This window comes from Raphanus sativus, unplaced genomic scaffold (assembly GCF_000801105.2).
Source record: "Raphanus sativus cultivar WK10039 unplaced genomic scaffold, ASM80110v3 Scaffold0208, whole genome shotgun sequence".
In the NCBI taxonomy this organism is placed as follows: domain Eukaryota; kingdom Viridiplantae; phylum Streptophyta; class Magnoliopsida; order Brassicales; family Brassicaceae; genus Raphanus; species Raphanus sativus.
Window position 1 is genome coordinate 24094 of NW_026615528.1, and position 22423 is coordinate 46516.

General features: G+C 32.7%; 2 protein-coding genes and 1 long non-coding RNA gene across 3 annotated transcripts; 1 reads left to right on the forward strand and 2 right to left on the reverse strand.

Annotated features, from left to right (window-relative positions):
• The first annotated feature begins 1629 nt into the window (after nucleotides 1-1629).
• On the forward strand, nucleotides 1630-6514 carry LOC108860317 (zinc-finger homeodomain protein 2). Its single transcript, XM_056996398.1, has 2 exons — nucleotides 1630-2368; nucleotides 6078-6514. Exons 1-2 carry the CDS (start codon nucleotides 1747-1749, stop codon nucleotides 6086-6088), a joined length of 633 nt encoding a protein of 210 aa, XP_056852378.1. The 5' UTR covers nucleotides 1630-1746; the 3' UTR covers nucleotides 6089-6514.
• Nucleotides 3092-3876, reverse strand: LOC108860727 (uncharacterized). Its single transcript, XR_001950740.2, has 3 exons — nucleotides 3599-3876; nucleotides 3483-3522; nucleotides 3092-3408 (listed from the first exon to the last, which is right to left on the reverse strand). It is a non-coding gene; the product is annotated as an uncharacterized LOC108860727 (long non-coding RNA).
• Nucleotides 6515-15915: 9401 nt separating the features above from the next.
• On the reverse strand, nucleotides 15916-17644 carry LOC130501470 (lysM domain receptor-like kinase 3). Its single transcript, XM_056996401.1, has 5 exons — nucleotides 17479-17644; nucleotides 16536-16632; nucleotides 16406-16457; nucleotides 16134-16241; nucleotides 15916-16041 (listed from the first exon to the last, which is right to left on the reverse strand). Exons 1-5 carry the CDS (start codon nucleotides 17642-17644, stop codon nucleotides 15916-15918), a joined length of 549 nt encoding a protein of 182 aa, XP_056852381.1.
• Between the last annotated feature and the right edge of the window lie 4779 nt (nucleotides 17645-22423).

Sequence of the window (22423 nt, forward strand, 5' to 3'; positions counted from 1 at the left end):
TATAGTATAAGCTATACTTTTAATTAAAACCTGGAAACACTCTGATAATTTTTTTTGACGAAACTGAATATGAGAAATCCCCTAGACTATATTTGAGAAGTGATTTTGCCACGTGTCTTCTCTACAATCGTTTTCACAAAAAAAATTATGACGTGGTTATTAAGATTGATGACATGTCATATGGTTAAATATGACATGGACAAATACATTTAATAATGATATATATTTTTGGAAATCTTTTTAAAATATGGCAATAACTCATATATTACATTTAATATTGATTTATATTTTTGGTAAACTTTGTAGAATATAGTAATAACTCATAAATCATCACTAAAATAAATATATTCAAATCTGACATTTTGAATTTTGAAATATTATATTATTTTACTTCTATAATTATAAAAAATTTATTACCTAAATTTTTCTAAATTTTCTGAATTAAAAAAAAAATCGTAATATCATTAGTTTCTTTTAGATATCTATAAATTATATAAATATTATTTAGTTTTAATTTTTGATAACTATACAATTTTATATGATTTTTAGTAATTTTGTACAAGTTGATTTAATACATTTAACCAAATGAAATAAATAAATTTTTATCTAAGATTTTAACTTTATATATATACATATATATTCTTAAATAAAATTTAAAATAAAAAATATTTTCTCTTAAGTTTATGCTTAATTAGTGATATTTATATTAATTATTGGCCAAAATAATAAAATATATAATATTAATTAATTAAATTTTAAAATATAAAATATAACTTTTAAAAAATTCATCACTACACATGGTGTACGAAAACACCTACATTAATAATTGTGACATGAGTACTAAAATTGTTGACATGTCTTATAGATTAATACGACATGGACAATTATATTTAATGTTAATTTATATTTTTGGTAAACTTTTTAAAATAAGGTAATAACTCATATATTACATTTATTATCGATTTATATTTTTGGACTTTTTAAGAATATGATAATAACTCATAAATCATCATTAAAATAAATATATTCAATTATGGTATTTTAAATTTCGAAATATCATTTAAATTAAAATTATTTCAAAAATATATACATATTTTTATAAAATTATAAAAATTAAATCATAAAATCAAATTAAATCGTAAAATCATTAGTTTCTTATATATATCTACAGATTTTATAAATATTGTTTAATTTTAATTTTTGACAATTATGCAATATCACATATTTATTTAATATATTTAATTAAAATAAATATATAGACAAATCTACATAAGATTATAATTTTAAATATATACATGCACGTTCTTAAATATAATTCAAAATAAACAAAATTGTTTTTTTATCTTAGTTTTAATGTTCAGTTAAATTAAATTTATATTAAAATATTGATAAGAAAAAAAGAAAATTTATAATATTAATAAAAAAATTAAATATAATTTATATTTATCTATTAAAATATTTTAAAATTCTTTTACTGCACATGGTGCAGGAAAACACCTAGTATGCTAAAAAAAACTTAAATTATTGTTGACCACAAACTGTCACCATCTCTCTTATCTTCACTGTTCATCTTTCCATTCAGTTTAAATTGAATATATAAATATATGACTGTTTTTCATTATTTGTACTCTTAACCCACTTGAATTATTGGTCTCTCGAATAGTTTTTAAGTTACAGTTCAACTGTACGGATGTAAATTCTTGTGATGTTCAAGAACTAATAAATAAAAAAGAGAGATAAAGAGAAATGAATTTTGAGGAGCAAGAAGAAGAAATGGAGATGTCGGGTGTTCATCCCTCTGGGGGTTACGACTCTCTAAGCGGTGAGGGAGCCACGTCCAGCGGCGGTGTCGGAGGAGGAAGAAGAAGAACAAGCGTTGGAGAGAAGACAAGGTATAGAGAGTGCCTGAAGAATCATGCCGTTAATATCGCTGGCCACGCCGTGGACGGCTGCTGCGAGTTCATGCCTACCGGTGAAGATGGTTCGCTCGACGCTCTTAAGTGTGCCGCTTGTGGCTGCCACCGCAACTTCCACCGTAAGGAAACCGAAATGATCAGCGGCAGGGCCCACGTAGTTCCGACGTACTACAACCGCCCGCCTCAGCTGCCGCCGCCAGGATACAGGCAACTGGCTGCCTCGGCGGACGAGGAGGATACGTCTAACCCGAACAGCAGCGGTGGAACCAAGGCTAAGAGGTTTAGAACGAAATTCACGGCGGAGCAGAAGGAGAAGATGTTTGCATTAGCGGAGAGGTTAGGGTGGCGGATGCAGAAGCACGATGACGTGGCGGTTGAGCAGTTCTGTGCGGAGACTGGTGTTAGGAGACAAGTGCTTAAAATCTGGATGCATAACAACAAGAACTCTCTTGGTAAGAAACCCTAATTATTCTCCGATATACGGTTTAAGCACAAGAGAGATCATCATTGCTTCTTTTCTTTTTTGGTAATGACTCTCTTGAAACTACTTTGTACTTCTCGACATGCTTTCTTCTTATAGTTAATAATTTAACCGAGTACTTTGGGAGGGTTTAAGACGCATTGTGATCAACTATCTCCAACTTTGGGTTGAATGGTTAAGTTAATAAATCTACTTATAACATATGATGCAACTGAATAATAGGACAAAGATCCACAACTGAAGTAAGCTGTTTCCAGTCTAAATTTGCTGTTTGTAGACCAAGAATCTCACTCTAAGCTGTTTTAGTTCTTTAGCTGTTTGAGTCTTTGCGAACACAAACCAGCTTGCTAATCAATAAACAGAAAATCAATAATAATATGTCCACTACAACAAAACATGTCTGTTGCAAGGGAAAAAAGCATCGCAATTCCGTTGCAAATCTCGCAAATCCTTGCTTGCAAATCAAAAACGCTCGCAATTCTCTTGCAAATTTGCAACGGAATTATTTCCCTTGCAAATTCGCAACGGAATAATTTTCGTTGCAAATTCGCAACGGAATAATTTGCGTCGCAAATTTGCGAGAGAAACAAAATTTAATCGCAAATTTGCAATAGATTTGCAAAAACAATTTCCCTTGCAAATTTTTTTAAGGATATTAAAAAAAATAAAAAATAAAAATATAAATAAATATATATAACGAAACTGGTATGTATATATACATACAGATACATATTTAAATACATGAATATATTAAAAACCTAAAAAACTTATAACAAACTGGTTTAGTTAATTGAACCGGTTTAACAAAACCTAATGAAGTGTAATCTAACTATATTTAACTAAACCTAATTCCAAAAAAAAAAAAATTAACCCTAAAAAATAAAGCAGCCGACTCCTTCCTCCTCCTTGCCTCCTCCGCCGTACCACCACCAGAGCGACCACCACCACCACAGTGACCACGGCTGGCCTTGTCTCCTTACACATCAAGCTTCTTCTCAATACTTCACCTCTCTTTACCAAAAAAAAAAAATCAGATATAAACAGAGGGAGAGACAAAGAGATAGAGAAAGAGACAGAGGACGAACCATGGTGGGTTCCGTCCTATATTGCCTTGCTTCCTCCAGCCTGAAAACAAAAAAAATCAGTTCAAAACAGAGACAGAGACAGAGACGAGTGGACAGAGAGAGAGAGAGAGCTAGACCATGGTGGTGTGGCGTGAGATAAAGTATATCTGGCGGTGTGTGAGAGAGAGAGGAGAGCTGGCGGCGAGGAGAGCTTGAGAGAAGTGGATTCGGCGAGGAGAGAGAGACGAGAAAGTGAGATAGGGACATCGGCGGCGAGATTAGAGTGGGAGAGACAGGCGGTGATGGCTAGAAGACACAAGGTCAGCGAGAAAGAGAGCGAGAGAGAAGGGAGATGGTGGATAAAAAAATCTCTTGTTTCTTTTTTTTTTGACGGCTCAAGCAAACCCTAGACACAAGGTTTATGTCGTTATATAATAACCCTAGATCTGGAAACTCTTTTTTCTCTTTTTTTTAATTCTGGGGAAAATGAATTTTGCAAGGGAATTGCAACGGAGCCCTCGCAATTCTCTCGCAAATTGCGACCGAATTTAATCCCTTGCAAATTTGCAAGTGAATTGCTAGGGATTTATTGCAATTTCCTTGCAAAATTTTAGTTAGAGTGTTTTAGGGTTTTTTAGAGTTTTGCTAAGTTTTGTATATGTTTTTGGGTTATAGGGTTTCACTTGTTGTTTTGATACATTTTCGGTGGAATAATATGTATATTTATATTTAATTTCAGAAAAATTATTTAACATAAGAATATATTTTAACTAAATCTGTTATATTACACCAAAGTCTTTAACAAAACCCTAAAACTTTAAAGTAGAGAAAACATGTTTTTGCAAGGAAATTGCAAGCGATTCCTCGCAATTCCCTCGCAAATTTGCAAGGAAATAAAAAACTCTCGCAAATTTGCAAGGGAATTGCGAGAGATCCCTTGCAATTCCCTTGCAAATTTATAGTTCTTTGTGTTTTAGGGTTTCATTTGTGTTTTTAATACGTTTTCGGTGGAGTAATATTTTTCTTTATATTTAGTTTTAGAAAAGTTATTTAATGTAAAAATATATTTTTAAAAAATTCTCGTAATTTAATTGATTTATATTGAATGTATAAGTTATATAGTTATGATGTTTAGTTATCATAATTCTAAATCAAATGTCGGAAATTGAGTTTGTAACCGTTAATTGGTGTATTTTCAAAAATATTTATAGATGTATATGTTAAACACTAAATACTTTAATTAAATTTGTTATATGACACCAAAGTCTTTAACAAAATCTCAAACCGTTTAAGTGGTGAAAATTGGTTTTGCAAGGAAATTGCAAGAGATTCCTCGCAATTCTCTTGCAAATTTGCAAGGATATCAAAAACTATCGCAAATTTGCAAGGGAATTGCGAGAGATCCCTTGCAATTCCCTTGCAAATTCATAATTCAATGTGTTTTAGGGTTTCATTTGTGCTTTTGATATGTTTTCGGTGGAATAATATTTATCTTTATATTTAGTTTCAGAAAAGTTATTTAATGTAAAAATATATTTTAAAAAAATTCTCGTAATTTAATTGATGTATATTGAATGTATAAGTTATATAGTTTTGATGTTTAATATTCATAATTCTAAATCAAGTGTCGGGAATTTAGTTTATAAACGTTAATTAATGTAACTTTAAAAAATATTCATCGACATACATGTTAAATACTAAATATTTTAAGTAAACGTGTTATATGACACCAAAGTCATTATTTTCATGATTTTGAAAAAAAAATTTGCAAGGAATACAAAATCCTCGCAATTCTGTTGTAAATTTGCAACGAATATAAATCCCTTGCAAATTTTGCAAGGGAATTGTGACGAAACATAAATAACACTTAAAGTTTTTGCAAATCCCTCGCAGATTCCTTGCAAATTTGCGAGTGAATTTTTTCACTCGCAAATTTCCGTTTGATTTGCAAGAAAACTCTATTTTCCCTCGCAAATTCCTTGCAAATTTGCGAGTGATTTTTTTCCTCGCAAATTTCCAAGGAATTTGCGAGGATTATATTTTTCCTTGCAGTTCTCTTGCAAATTCCTTGCAAATTTACAAGGGAAAATTTCCCTTGCAAATTTTCCTTGCAAATCAATTGTTTTCTTGTAGTGGTCCTTCTCGTTTTTGTTCCTACTATAAGTTTCCAACTCATTTTATATCTTCTTTATTAATTAGTAATATATATACTACTTATGAATGTCGGCGTAAACACATAAAAATTACATTTCTAATTCTAGCAAACGTTCTAGTCCACTACTATTTATCACTGTATTAGCATTACCATACTCCTATAGTCCTATGTCAATCAGAGATCAGGATTCAGGAGAGGAGCCTTGCTACATATTAATTTAAGTAATATTTACATTTTATTTTTGATTAAGAGAATTTTAATTCTAATTTTCGTGATGTTGTTCACAGAGATTATGGATCGCAAAATCTGGAATTTTCTAGTTATATCAAAGAAACTTTACGTAATTATGATATTATACATAAGTTTCCAGTTTCCAACCCATTAAGTGACCCTAAATATGAAAATAATTAAACTGGATATTCTTGTATAAGGTTTTCACATATTTTTTTTTTAACACTTAGAATTTCATTAATCCTAAACGGGCAAGGAGACGAAGTTATGATGGTTCCTCAACCAAAAGAAAGAAATATAGAAGACAAAACAGCCTGCTTCAGAAAAAACCCAGTAGAGAAAAAGAAGCAGGAAGAAATAAACAAGAAAGAACACCACTCGAATAGGAGGGTTTGAATGATAATGCCCAACGCGACGATGAAAGACGCAAAGTAGAAACCTAAGCTTCTGCTGCAATCGCTTGTTGGAGCCATCGGGGACCAGCACGAGCTACATAAGATTGGTGTTGCGAACCAGTGATGACACTATCTCCTATCTTCAGAGCAATAGAGTTCCTTACAGGCACTTCGTAATCAAGACTCCAAGAGTTCATTTGTTGTAGCCTCGAGATGATGTCAACTGGATATTCTTGTATAAGGTTTTTATTAGGGATATTACATCTCACATCGGAAATTTTAAGGGACATTAAGTAATATATAAAGGGTTAGGGTCAATCTACTAATTGCCAATTGGTTTTAAGTTGAAAGCTCATAATTAACATGAATCTAATATGGTATCAGAGCCCAGATCCTAAAATACCCTGAACCCCTAATTAATATTAACCCTATCCGACCGGGTTTATAGGTCGTAGTTAACCCTTCTCAACCGGATTTATAGGTCGTAATTAACTCGTTCGACCGAGTATAACTGTCTTAAAGTTCTGAGATTTCTGGCCGATAAGAGCCATCATCTCGAGGAGGGGTATTAGGGATATATTACATCCCACATCGGGAATTCTAAGGGACATTAAGTAATATATAAAGGGTTATGGTCAATCCACTAATTGCCAATTGGTTTTAAGTTGAAAGCCCATAATTAACCTGAATCTAATAGTTTTCACATATTCATGCATACCTTTAAGATTAAAATTTCTTAATACATTTCATATGATACTTAGTTAATCTATACTTTCAAAATAAAATACCTAATAGGTTTTTGCACTTGGTTTTTGAAGTTAATTACAATAGTATGCCATTGCTATATTTATGTCATTGCAAATGTTTCCATATATATATTAATAAATATATTCGGAAAATTTAATATATCTTAAACATGAATCTTTTAATATTCTGTTAAGATTACATCCCATAAATATTTTGTTAAGATTACATTCCATTAATATTTTGTCCGATTATATAAATATTTATAGTAATTTGTTTTATTTTCTTTAAATCAAAAAGGTATTATACTCATTTATAATAATAAAATATTAAAAAGATACTTCAGAATATGTTTTCGATATCTTATTTTGAAAATATTGGAATAACATATTAGATTAGAATATTTTTTTAATAGTAAACAATTTAATTATATGAGAAATAATATGAAGTTAAATAATGTAATGATCCAACGTTGACTTTTGTAAGTAGATTTTTTAGTGATCACAGGTAAAAATATATATCTCATGTAAAAAATTAAAATTTTAAATGTAAAAACCATATTTTTATTGAAAAAGTTTATATAAAAATATATGGGTCTGGCTTTGTTTCTTAAACTATCTGCAACAAAAAAAAATATCCACATAAAAACTTACATAGTGCTCATATTAATTTCTATAATTATAAATATTCTATATGTTGGTAATAATATATACTAGGTGTTTTGCCCGCAGTTGTGGGCTTAATAATTTTACAAATTACTAAATAAATATATTATCAATTTGAGAACCACTAAAATAAATTATTTTCATGCTATTGATATATTTAATAATTAATTAAATATTAATTTTATGTAAAATAAAGTTTTTTATTTTAATAAGATATTTTTTATTGCGTAAAAAAGTTTGAAAATATTCACATATATATACATAAAACTATATACATGTATTTATATTTATTTTAAAAATATTTTGATGTAAAAATATTTTGGATCACATAATATATTTTTTTAGATAATGATGAGAATTAAATTAATAAAATTCATTTTTAATTTGTGAGTAATTCTATATTAACAAATCTAATCTAATTATTTATTAAGGGTAATGAAGATTTTAAACGCTTTAACTTTACCGTGAGAGAAGAAAAATCTTTTTGAAAATAGTAGTATAAACTAATTTTTCTTTTCAGTTACATAAAATTAATTAAAAAATTGGATCACATAATTTATAATTTTTTAGATAATGATGAGAATCAAATTAATGAAATTCATTTTTAATTTGTGAGTAATTCTATATTAACAAATCTAATCTAATTATATATTAAGGGTAATGAAGATTTTAAACGCTTTAAATTTTACCGTGAGAAAAGAAAAATCATTTTGAAAATAATAGAATAAACTAATTGTTATTTTCAGTTATATAAAATTAATAATTTTTCTTGATTAATCTTTAGTTATGTATTTTCTGTTTTTTAATTTATTTTTAATTTATTATTAAAAGATAATTTCAGATAACAACACAATATATATAAAAATTATCTTTTATTTTTAAAATATATAGGTTTCAGATAATTATTCTTGTTATTAATATAATTTCATCACTTATTTAGTTAAAAATCATTTAAATTCGTTTTTATTCTGTAGTTAAATTATATATTTTATTATATACGAAATAAATCTTAAAAGTCACTTAATATTCCCTTTTAAATTATATAAAATTAAGAATTTTATCTGTTTAATATTTAGTTATATACTTTATGTTTTCAACTTTATATTTAAAAAATTCAGATAACAACACAACATACATATAAGAATTATATTTATAGTTTAAAATATTTTTAGATTTTGGATAAATCTTACTATTATTATTTTTAATCAATTATTAATCAAATAAATTAATTTTTGTTTTTATTTTTAGTTTAATTATATATTTTAAGTCACTTAATATTCTCTTCTCAATTATATAAAATTTAAAAAAATTATTTGATTAATATTTAGTTATATACTTTATGTTTCCACCTTTATAGTTAAAAAAAATTCAGATAACATTACGTACTTATATGAATTATATTTATATTTTAATATATTTTTAAATTTTGGATAAATCTTACTATTATTAAGTTTAATCAATTATTAATAAAATAAATTAATTTTCGTTTTTATTTTTAGCTTAATTATATACTTTATTCATTAAGGGTAATATCGATATTAACCGCTCTAACTTTTAACGTGGGAGCTCCGTTGCGAAAATTTACTTCGTAAATAATAGTATAGATATACATATTGGAAAATAAAAATATACTGTATTAAAGTATATACAAATATTGATTTTACCGAATATATATTCAATTAAGAATATAATCCTGCGCTTTAAAAGCGCGGATCAAAATCTAGTAAAGTAATTTATTTTTTCTTAGTCTTGATCACTAAACTTAATTAAAAAAAAATCCTAGATGGATACATAATTCAACTATATAGTTCGAAAATAAATCCCAAAAGGGAACACGCATGAAATTAAACCAACGATTTTGGATGGAGTTGATTAGAATCCATCTTGATGAAGAAAATGACGAGAGAGCCATGAATTCACATTTGTCACCTTCTTATCGCTATCTTACCAAAACTCACCGCTTATCACATTAACTCGTCTTTCTCTCTTTTTCCTTTTATGTTCACTTTTGCATTCAGCTCCAACTTCCAAACCTCTCACTCTTTTGTCTCTTTCACATAACGACACAACCCCCATTTAGTGGACCATCATTTAATCGCTGTAACCGTTTGATGTAAACATATATCAAACTGTACAATTGTGGTTCTTTTCTCTAAAATATTTTCAAATTTTAGTTAATTTTTTTTTTGTCAAAATGTTAAGATTTATAACCAGCTTTTTGAGTTTTTTACATGTTGTGATACACAACTTATTACACAAGAGAAAAGGAGCAGAGAACACAAGAGCAACAGCAAGAGAGAATTTTAGTTAATTTTGCAAGGATTAAAACTACTAATAATACTGTACGTACGTGCTTGCATTTTTATTGTTATCGAGTACTAAACCATATACACAACCTTTAAATGCACTCAAAATAACAAATAACACGTTAAATAAGATGTAAAATCATCTTTAAATAAAATTATAGTTTCGTCTATTCCGTGATATTACAACCGGAAAACAAAGACAGCGAGTTCCATAGAACCCCCGAAATCAAAAGCTAGCTAGCAGACTAAGAAATTGTGAAAAAAACCACCCGATGAACCTTTTAATATAAGGGCATCTATTAGTGAAAAAGTTTCATCTAATCCAAATACAACACGAATTATCAATAGTTTCATCTCTTTATATCCAAAGGGTATCTTGTTGCTCATCTGAATATATCGTGGCATCAAATAGTAAGTCCTTACTATTTGATGACATGAATTATTTTTGCGTAAATCACAATGAGCATAGCACGGAAAAATTGGTGTTAAGAGCCACTTAACTTATCCTTATAATATATTTTTTATAACTCAGGGATCCGCGATCGAGGTGAACTGACTAATTTTACGAGGTCCACGACACTCCATGTATTCTTGCAGTTTAATATTAGCCCGGATGATTACACGGAGTTGCGAAGCCGAATTCGTACTGGACCGAAAGCTTCATCAAAACCACTAGCCTACTATTTTGTACACTACAAGAAAATAATGTTATTGCAACTATAATTTTTGTCACAATATATAGATTTTTCGTTACAAATTTTTCATTGTAAACAATGTGTGACAAATTCTGAAAAGTCACAATAAAATGGTCACAAATCACTTTTTTGTATCAAAATCGTCACACTTATAGTGACTGTCTACTACAGTAGCAGTTTTGTCACCAGTTGTGACGAAATATTAAAGTCACAAAAATGACACAATTACGATTAAAATGTAACAGATATGTTATAAACTGTGACAAAAATTAGTTACAGATTCGTTAGAAGTTGTTACCAAATTTGTGTCACTTATTAGTCACAAACCCCGACCGAAAAAATGTCACATATCCGCCACCAATTATGCATCTTAAGAAATACTACCACTAAACATAAACGTGGAAGCAAAGAACTACGAGACGGCTTGATCCCCGAAAATGGTACGTAGGCAACTCGCTAACCGGCGGGTTCAGCTATCGCCCCGATTAAAAGAGGGGGGGGGGAGTGGGGTGTGTATACTCGTATTCTCCCACGCCTTACAAAGACCCCAAATTTTCGAGAATCTTTGCAAACAAAACAACGGATCCAGCATCCACCAAAAAATTATCACCCGAAGATATTTCGCGGTCTAACTAAGCATTTCTTCAAAGAGCCTATAATTTTTTTATGGCATAAGAAAAATTTATTCACAAGCACTGCGAGACGTCGCTTTGTGCTCGAATAAATATTTCTCAAACAAAAATTTCAAACGCCTACAAAACGGCACCATATCGTTGTTGTTGATCACAACAAACGAACTCTAACGTCCTAAACAGACAAGCCACCTAAGGGTAGGCTATCTTACATCCGATAAAGATAACATAGCGCGCTATACAAGAAATCCAAAATATTGGTTTAGCACTTCCTAACGGAAGTAGCTCGATTCGTACCCAGACAAATCATATAAGTCGATAACAGTTTGCGGATTTTCAAATGGTACGAATCAAATTAAAATCGCAAACATGCAAAACGAAAGCCGATTTGTCATCGCAAAGCCTTAGTCCGAGAGTAAACCTAGGTCTTACCCAAAACTCAGCCTTACTGGTACTTAACATCTCATAGACATAACATCAACACCCGATGCGAGATCCCAAAATTTGTCTCTTCGCTTAAGTCTGTCCGTCTTACGAATTTTTGCGTATATTTGTAAACCGCGAAGAATCTCGCTTTGCACAATCGGTGGATACGGTGATCGTCTGAGAGGCAGGAATGAGACGACAACTCACACCCTGTCTATCTAACTTCGATAAACAGAAGTTCTTATAAAAAGCATAATATTTTATAGATTGAGCCGCAAGTTCAACAAACGCCTCAGAGGGCCGGAATTCAAAGCCACCAACGGCCAGTCCCAAAAACATACATCAAGGCCTCGTAACGGCCAAAATACAATAAAAATCCATGAAGGGATTGATAAACCTAGACGCTCTCCAGAGCATCACCTTCATCCTCAAACTCACCCGAAGTAGGAGCAGTCTCGCCATCACCTCCCTTCGTCGCATCACCGCAGCCAACCTCATCCGCGCCAGTTTCACGATCCTCGACTGCATGGCCCTGATCCTCCGAACCCTCTGAATCCAGAACAAGGGTGCACACGGACTTCAAACCAGCGAGAATCGAGTCAAAGTCCTCTCCAGAAGCCACACACTCTTCCTTACAAGACAGCAGCCTGGCTTCCTCCAATTCATGTTATTCCCCGTTGATTCCCGCCAGAGCCAAGTCCCTCTTACGGACAGCTGTCAGGGACTCGAGCAGAGTGGCCATCTTCGTCAAACGAGCAAAGAAGTCATCACGGGAATCAACGGTCCCAGTCAACCTGCGAGCTCCCATCCCCTCGAGACTCTAAATCTTCTGTTAGAGACGACGGACTTCCGAGGACTTGTGTTTGTTTTCTTTCTTCATCTTGAGCAACGAACTCGCGGTCTTCTCAAGGTCGCGTTCGAGATCGCCGATTTGGACTTCGAGCTGAGACGTCTGGGCGGCATGGGCATTCTCGATGGTTTGTAACATAGCCTCAGTACGCTTCAAAGCCTCCTGCGATAACTCCAACTCCTTCGATAGGCATGCGACTTCCGACCCGCAGTCTCCGAGCATCCCATCGATCAACGACACGAACTGTCCGCGAAAGAGAGGGTAATGATCATCGCAAAAGAAACGAAAGAAAGATATTATGGATAAACCATGAGCAAATCTTGGATTCCACCGCATCTTCCTGACCGGAGATCACAATCGGAGCGGTAAAGGAGCCTGAGAGACGAGCTTGAACGTCAAGTGTCTGCTCAGGAACAACGGCTCTTTCCACAGGAAGGGGAGCGTTGCATGGAACTTCGGATCCGAGTGATTGGGACAAAGGCACCGGCAAAGAAGGAACGCTAAATGCTTCGGCTCGGACCCGCTTCTCGGCGTTGCGTCACGACAGCTTGTTCTTGAAAGAAAGGAACCCGTCAACGAACGACTACGTAGCGTCAGGAACAGTCGAAGCCGGCGAGGCTTAGCTGGCTTCGCCCATCTCGACGTCGGAATGCTTCTTTTCAGGTTGGGAAGAAGACATTTTTGCTTAAGAAATCAAATGGGGAAGAGGTTGAAAGAGAGAATTGTGTAAAGAATGAGAAGTGATGAGCTTCTACTTATAGGAAATTGAGGATGACATGGATTTCCACAATAAAATATTCTTAGCCAAAAATTTTGATTTTCAACTCATATCTTCCGCCCGCAAAATTGGCTCCGAGTCTAACGGGCTAACTGTTGGGATAAAAAACAGTTATCTCGAAATCAACGGCTAAAATTATTTCTTATCTACAGACTTTCCGCAAAACAATCACTAAAAGAAAAAACGGAAATAAAAACAAGCATGGCCACAACATAGCTCTAAGCGCCGGGCGCTCAGACGGAAGTCCCGATTCGAGCCCAGACCCGCGTCCTAGGCGACGGGCGCCCAGACTCACATCCTGGGCGTCGGGCGTGCAGGCAGACGTCCCGTTTCTGCTCAAACTTACATTCTGGGTGCCGGGCGCGCATAACGGGCGTACCGTTTCTTGTCGCCGGGAGCCCAGACTTGCGTCCTCGGCGCCGGGTGTCTAGACGGACATCCTGTTTCTTCTCGCCGGGCGCCCAGACTTACGTTCTGGACGCCAGACGCTTCGAACAGACGTCCTGTTTCTACTCGCTGGGCGCCCAGACTCATGTCCTGGGTGCCGGGCGCCCAGACTTACGTTCTAGGCGCCGGGAGTGCAAAACGGACGTCCTGTTTCTGCTCGCCGGGCGCCCAGACTCGCGTCCTGGGCGCCGGGCGCCCATACCACAATCTTGGGCACCGGGCTGTGGGTCGTTCGACGACTACGGCCCATTTTTCATTCTTTGCATCCTTGCTTGAAGCCTCGCAATACAAATCCTTAAAATCGTGAATCTAAAACTCCTGTTTCGTTTCGATTGGAATCGTCGGAGAAGTTTCGGAAAACCACGAAAGGTTCGATTGACGGATATATTTCAGTTCATCGTACAAGACGGTGACGGTTATCTTAAACACCAATCATCTCAACTATACAAGGAATTGGGGATCTTTTGGAAGATCGATATCGCGACAAGAGTACTTTCTCGGAAAAATCGTAAAAACGTTGAAGGTCTAAAGAACGGCCCGAAAGGATCCAAACATGACCGCACGACCCATTTACTATTTTTAAACTAAAGTCGAGATAAGTACGACGGTCTGTATTTATCTTCACATAACAAGATAAATGTCAAGTTTCCCGAAGATAAATGTCAAGTTTCCCGATAAGCACGAAAGACCGACGAAAGTGGAAAAGCCCGATTCGCGACAGATTTTGCCCAAAGGGAGAATAGACCGTCTTAGGAGAAGTATATAAAGAAGCTTGGGGGCAAGGAGCAGAGGCATCAGAGCAAATCCGAGATTTAGAGACTTAGAGAATTCATGTTAGCTTAGAGAACTTAGGGCTTAGGTGGTTAGACTAGCAAGGCAAGGCTTAGGACGTTTTGCTACCTGCAGCTCTATATTTTCTGTCGCAGCATATATCTTCTTTTTTTAGGAGAAACTTTGTATTCGTATCATTCAATTAATAAAACGCCTTCGAGCGACTTTTAATTTACCATTTGTCATCTGTCTTTCTTTTTCGATTTCTTGTGGTTAAGCAGAGAATCCGGACCTTCAGAGAAAGTCGGGTTATCTTGATCTTCCTCCATATTTTACTTAGTAAAAATCGACAGTGCGAATTTCAGTTCCCACAGTGATAAGAGTAGTTAAGTTTATACATAAATTAATTAGTTAACTATATAATATAGAACTCTTCTAAACCTATATGACAAGATGAAGACTTGATCACTCTTGGTCCAGTGATTTGACTAAAGGTTCATTAATGTTTCTACACCAGGAGGTCTGAGTTTCGAATCCCAGTGAAGACAGAGTTATGCGTATTAAGGGATAGAAGACTTACAAGAGATTCTGCAGCATGGCGCAAGGAGTACCGTCATGCATGGATCTGATAGGGTGGTTCAGGTGAGGTGATGCAATCAGTGAAGGGTAGAATTGTCGGCTGTAAAATCGTCACTAACATTCTCATAGTTTGTAAATCATAATTATCCAGAGTTCAAAAAAATAAGACTTGATCACATCCAACAAAGAGATACTTATCATTGAGTACGTTGGTTTGAATAAGATTTTTTGGTTGAACTGAAAAGAACAGTTTTATACTAGCTACTGATACTATATTCATATTGAGACTTAACGAAAATGAACGAACCCATGCTGGATAAGATGATTGATCAATTGACATTGTGTAAAGAAGAATCTAAAGAATTTGCTCAAAACGTCATAAACATCAGCATGGCTGATAATAATGCATGGGCCAACACCAGGCAAGTCCTTTAGATTGCAGCCATGGTTTTATCTTCTGCATCTAAGATCTAACACAGGTAAGGATAATCATCAATCTATTGTGAGCAATGAAAGTGGTGTTTTGTTTATTAGATTGCAACATATCAAGCATATAAACGCATACATCTCTTCCCTTATTCTCCAAAAGAAGAATAATAATATTGAGACATGTAAACCAAGATGAAATAGATTTGTCTCTGTAACTAACTACTAAGCTTGAATGTGATTGATGATCATTCCTCTAGACAAGCTAATGGTGAATACTAAATGGTCTTAACTCTCAAGGTTTCATCGTTATTTTTATCTTCCTTGGACAAGACCACTAAAGACTTGGCTTTTTCAAGCAAGGGTTGCTTCCCATCTAATGGAACACAAGAGTATCTGTGAAAGCGATATAACCACTTGCTTCATGTTTGGTCTTAGAATAGGATCATCATCCACACATTGCTTTGCCAACATTGCAATCTGTGCACACCAAAAAGCATGCCTAATGTAAAAAAATCATATGGTTACTATGTTTTTTTAAAACTACTAAGCATTTCAATTATTAGTATCACCTTGAACAAACAGTCATGCAGGTACAAATCCATCATGTTGGGATCGACAATCTCCTTCAAACTAAACATGTTCATAGAGTTTGGTGAGTTCTTAAGAGCCGCTAACATCTACAACAACAACAAAAATAATGCATTAGGTATAAATGCTGCATCAAAGAAGTGTAATGTGTACACTCCAAGAACTTACAATAGATGCCAATGGAAGTCTTAGTTCCCACTGCCTCTGTTCTAATAACAGCTTCTTTTCCGGAAATAATATAAAAAAGACCAACACCAAAGGCGTAAACATCGCTTTTCGAGGTGGCACGGCCATCACTTAGATATCTGTAGATGAGAAGACAGGTAAGTCCAGATAATACATCACTGAATTGTTCTTGTAGCTTCAGGTTTTCAAATGCTTACTTTGGTGCAAGATAACCATATGTACCAACAACTTTAGTAACAGAAATTTCATTCTCTCCAGTTTTATCAACTAGTTTTGCAAGTCCAAATCTGATATCTAAGACAGGTACAAATATAAGATGATCAGCTCAATTGTCATGCATAAGGATCATAACAAATAATGGATTCATTCCTTAGCCATGAACATCTCATCGAGCAGAATATTGCTTTGTTTTGATATCTCTATGAACATAATGAGTTTTTGTATGCTCATGAATGTATTCCAAGTCTCTTGCTGCGTCAAGTGCAATCTGATTCCTCATTATCCAAGACATTGGTGTTACTTTGGTTGTTTGATTTGGACCAAAAATATAATTATGATAATATGATGGAAGACCCGTTAAAAATATTAACATATACAAATATGGTTAGGAAACGTTGGCTTATAGCATAGTTTAATGAGCCCAAACTAATTCAAAATGAAAAACATTAGAACTAAATAGTTAGATAGTTAATTTACTTAAGTACCCTTAATGAATGTATCGATTGTTTTGAAAAATCAGTGGTATAAAGTGTAAATAATTTTTTTTGAGAGATTAAAATTAGATATGATCCTACTTTAATAATATAGATTGTTGTAAGTATAAATATTTTTCAACATATCCAACTTCTAACTTGCACATCATGCAAGTTTGGAAAATCCAAAATTACGAAAAGAGAATGAGCCAAGTAAAGATGACACTGGAGATCATTTATTTAATTAAAAAGTACATTCTTATGGTTAGGAATTGCATTTATTTAACATTCATATTATTATTTATAATAAATAAATTTACAGATCTGATACAAATAATATAATACTTTATTTTAATGACACTAAAATTATTTAGACATTTATTTTTAAAAAGGTAATATAGAATTTGAGTTGTGTATTATATTCACAACATTTAGCGAGAACTCTAACAAGGACCCTGGCAGTCGCAAAATCCTTCCTCAGCCGAACAAAGACCAGTACCAGTAGGTGGGTAATTCTTTTTACAATCAATTCGACATCGTAACGCAGTGCAAGGCCATACTGCGCTAATTGCGAGTCTATGAGGACACATTTTTGCTTTCTTCGCATCTGTCATCATTCCTGTTAGATACAAAATCACAAATTTTATAAAGGAGCAAATGATAATAATATTTATTTATTTATGAATTATAATACTTATTTATCAACAAAAATTTCTTAATAAACTTTTGTTTTATGCATTATAAATAACAATACACATATATTTTATTTGTAAATAAAATACAAAAAATATGAGTTTAATAAAAATACTAATTCTTTTTAGTTTTTGAAGAAATATTTTGAGGAATTGTGTGCATATTATATAAAAAAAACTTTGCAGTTTTAAGCACAACTGTTATATATAATGGAAAATATAACATATTAACTATAATACATATTTTTTTTTGCGATTCAAAAAATAAAATAAATTTACATAAGAACTATAGTTCATCAATATTATGAAAAATGCTGGTAAACATATTTGTATGTGCATGAAAAAATGTAAAGAAATAGATGATAAACAATGAAAATATCTAGAATTGTTTTATCTCTGTATTTTTTTCATCATGTATAAATACAATACATTTCAAAAATAAAATGGACTAGAATAGGAAATAAACATTAAAATATTTTAGGGTTGATCCTTTTAAGTTTAACACAAAAAAAATTCTGACACGGTTTTCTATATTTTCCAGCCTGCTAGGTATTTATGAATTTACATTAAAAGATAATTTAATAATATATTCTATATAGTAAGAAAATTAATATATGGGGTCTACAATACATTGAAGACAAAATTAAAAAGATATAACTATTATAATCAATTTATTATAAAATTACTGTATGGAATATAGTAAAATGCGAATACAAACCTAGTGAAAGAATGATGAATATAGTTAAGAAGGTTAACAAGAGTTGAAGGGATTTCATCATCGTGGATAATAGAAATGGATTGATAGTGAGTTCAAAATTTAGAAAATAGATGAAGTGTTTTATTTTTTACAACTTAAAAAGAAGTAATCTTACATATATATACATAATAAAAATATCTAATTTAAGCAACACACATTTTTATGGTCTGATTTAAGCGATCAAAATTAGAAAAATTCCAAATTTTTTGCTCATATAATATGTGAAAGCTTTAGACTCGTTCGTTTTCCTATAATCAAATAGAAGGATGCGTGTATTACGCCTGAAATTAGTTTTGGTGTCCTCAAAAAAATATTGTTATTTTGAGAATTATAAATTTGTTTAAGGGAATGTGAATAAAACACTTTAACAAACATTACTTCTTAAATATACAGAGGTGAATATCCTACACGTAACATAATTTGTAGATTATATAAAAATTTATATTAATTATACAGTTTGGCCATTTCATAGATATGTAGAATATTTAGAGTTATTTTGTCGCACACGTAACATAATTTATAGATTATATACAAAAAATGCTTTCAACCTTCAAGTAAAAACTTTTCAATGAGTTACAACAACCTAATTTCTGGTATTTACTTTGTCAACAAATCAAACAGAACGACGACAACTTGGACATATTCGATTCATTTTAAGCCAAAAATTAAAGCAAACACGATGAAAAACATGTCTACACTTCTCCAAACGACTAATCTCATGATCATCCTCGTACTCTTCCAAACAAATTGGACAACAACGTTTATCACACCCTTCTTCTTCTTCGTATTTTTCTTTGATATCTTTAAACAGTAAGCCCTTTATATGTCCGGTTCAATGTCTTGTTGAGTCTCTGGAGTTCGGTCGATTAACACGGAGGTAACTCAACGGAGCCTCTACAACAGCAACAGCAACACCATATGATAAAGAACATGCAGAAGATGGTAAGCTCAAGGATAGCTATGTCAATATCGTCCATCCTCTCACTAAGTTTTTGCCTGTTACTACCAAAAGAATAACGAAACATATAGTTTCAGTTATAAATAAAAAGTATTTTAAATATTTGATCAAAAGTACAGCAGAATTGCTTAGTCCCAAAAAAGGTATACTTTCGAAATTTGTGGAAAAATACAAACCCTACACTTCCCTGCAACTATTTACACACGTTACCTGAGCTCTAATGATTCAGATAGGGTTTCGAAATTTTAAGTTCTATGTTAAAAGTTCTACTATTTCTTTTTTTATATATTTTCGTTTGTTTCGGTTTATTTTATATAGTTTAGGATTTGATCAGATTTTATATAATATTTGATATCACATAAAAATTCCAAAAAAAACTATCTAAAATATTTGAAAATATTCAATGTATCTAAATTATTCAAATCTGACAAATATTATCCAAATTATCTAAATATATTCAGAAGTATTGAGTTAAAAATTGATATGAAATTATCATATCTTCATGTCTTATCCAATATAAAAATTGATAGTAGTTCAGATTTTGATTCGGATCATGTCTTATCCAATATCCAAATTAGATAGCATTATTTATGTACTTATGGCTCACAACATTGTTTACTTTGAAACTTGGGGAGATTGTTTATACAGTTTCGGTTAGCTAGGTTTAGTTGCTCGGGGTCACATTGGAGTTTGGATTGGTTTTTTGGTTTTTTGATATCATGTTTATTAGTCTCATTTTTTTCAAGTTTGGTTCAGTTCGGTTCTCTGAAATTGGTCTGGATCAGATTATCCCAAAAGTCTGAAATTACTCAAATATCTTTCAAAAAACTATTGAAAACTAAACGAAGTATTCAAAACTATGAATTGTTTCAAAATTCCAATATATAAACTTGTTAACATAACCAAAAAAATCCAGTATAAATACCAAATTCAATTCTTGAGTTTGATTTCCTTTGACTAAAAGTTTTCATCAATTACATACCACAGACATAAACAGTTGAATAACATCATGTACAAATAAAAAAGTTACAAAATAAAAGGTGAAAAGAGTGTAGAACTTTGAACACTCAAAGTTGTTAAGTATCGGACAACACAAATTTTACTCTGCTGTTTTGTTCTCTTCTCTGTTTCTTGTTTTACATTCAACGTATAACTCTTATTTTTATCAAACAAAAAACCACACTTCTTATTAGATATTTAGAATGTATTTATAGTTTTACATGAGACACTAACCAAGGGACATGTCTCTTGAACACACCCCAATGTACAGACACGTACATACATATGTGTAACTGTTTTACAATTAATAAATCTATTTGTATCTTTTCGGTGTGTGATAAGAGTAGTTTACTTTATACATAGATTAATTACTTAACTATATAATATAAAAAATATTCTAAACTAATAAGATAAGATGAAGACTTGATCACATCCAACACTCCTCCTTGATCTTTGCTTCATCATTACGGCTAGCTATTCTTGTCGAAACTTGGACCTTGTTGTAGTTAAGGGCTTCATAAATGTCTGCTATTTGTAACTCTTCTGGACAGTACTTGATCTTCCCATTCTGTTCAGTCTCTGTACAAAATGTTCGTTTGCATTTTCTTCATTGTGATTGTTTCTTTTCACACGCCACATCACTTATTGGTCTTCACATGGTGTTTCTTGTCTTGCTTGTTTTCCATATTTTTCTCCATAAATGCATCCTCATTGATACGTTCTTCTCGGAGACTTAAGCGCTTCTCATGCGCTTTCAAGGTACCTATCATTTCTGTCATAGAGAGAGTTGATAGATCCTTTGTTTGTTCAAGGACAGCAACAATGCTATCAAACTTTTGTGGTAAAGAGATAAGAACCTTTTGAACCAATTGGTAATCAGTCTTTTCTTCACCATGAACTCTTAGTTGATTACTCATTGTAATCAACTTGGTTGTGAATCATTTATGGTTTCACTTTCCTCCATTTTCAGATTCTCATATTCTCTTCTCAAGCTCAGAAGATTAATCACCCTTACTTGTGAACTTCCTAGGAACTCCATTTCCAAAGCGTTCCAAGCTTCTTTTGCATTTGATGCAGGAGCGATTCTCGGAAATATTGAATCCGAAACTGCACTTTGAAGAGTCTGAAGAGCCATCATATCCTTCATCACTCGATCATCTCTCTCTCGAGTTGACAGCGGTTGTGCTTTCAGAAGACGAAACTAACGTAACACCATTTTCTATAATATCCCACAACTTCTGTATCTTCAAGATAGTTATCATTTTGATTTTCCAAAAACCATATGAGTCACCATTGAAGATTAGAATAACTTGCTGCATTGTTGTCTCCATAGCTCTGATACCATATAGAACTTTGAACTCTCAAAGTTGTTAAGGATCGGACAACATAGATTTTACTCTGTTTTGTTTCTTTCTCTGTTCTTGTTTTACACTCAACGTATAACTCTTATTTTTATCAAACCAAAACCGCACATCTTTATTAGATACTAGGATAGGCCCGCCCTACGGGCGGGATATACTTTATCTGTTATCTAGAATTTAATTTTTTGTGATTTTATGGTTTGTGTTTTATGTTTGCATTTGTAAGAGAATTGTATAGCACTAAACCAAGTATAGCATTTTCTTGGTGGCACTTTCTTCGTAGTTCTTGGTGGCAATATCAACACTTTCTTGTAGTGGTAGTTTCTTGTAATAGATCTTATACGTTATCCTTTAATATAAGAGCCGCTTATATAATATAATGGGTTAGCGTAAGGGGATTTGTAGTCAATGCCTGGACGCAGAAAGCTTGGTCATGGGATTGGGAGCGATCGCAGATAGCGTCAATGTATTTCAAATGAAGCGAGGCTGAAGCTGGGGTTAAGAGTAGTAGCAACGTGCCGCCGCAGCCAAGGTGGACAGAACGATGACGTTGCCATTTATTTGCGTCGGAAGGTTTCTTTTTCTCAGGTTACCGGTTGTTATTCAGTTCTATGTTGTTTGGCTTT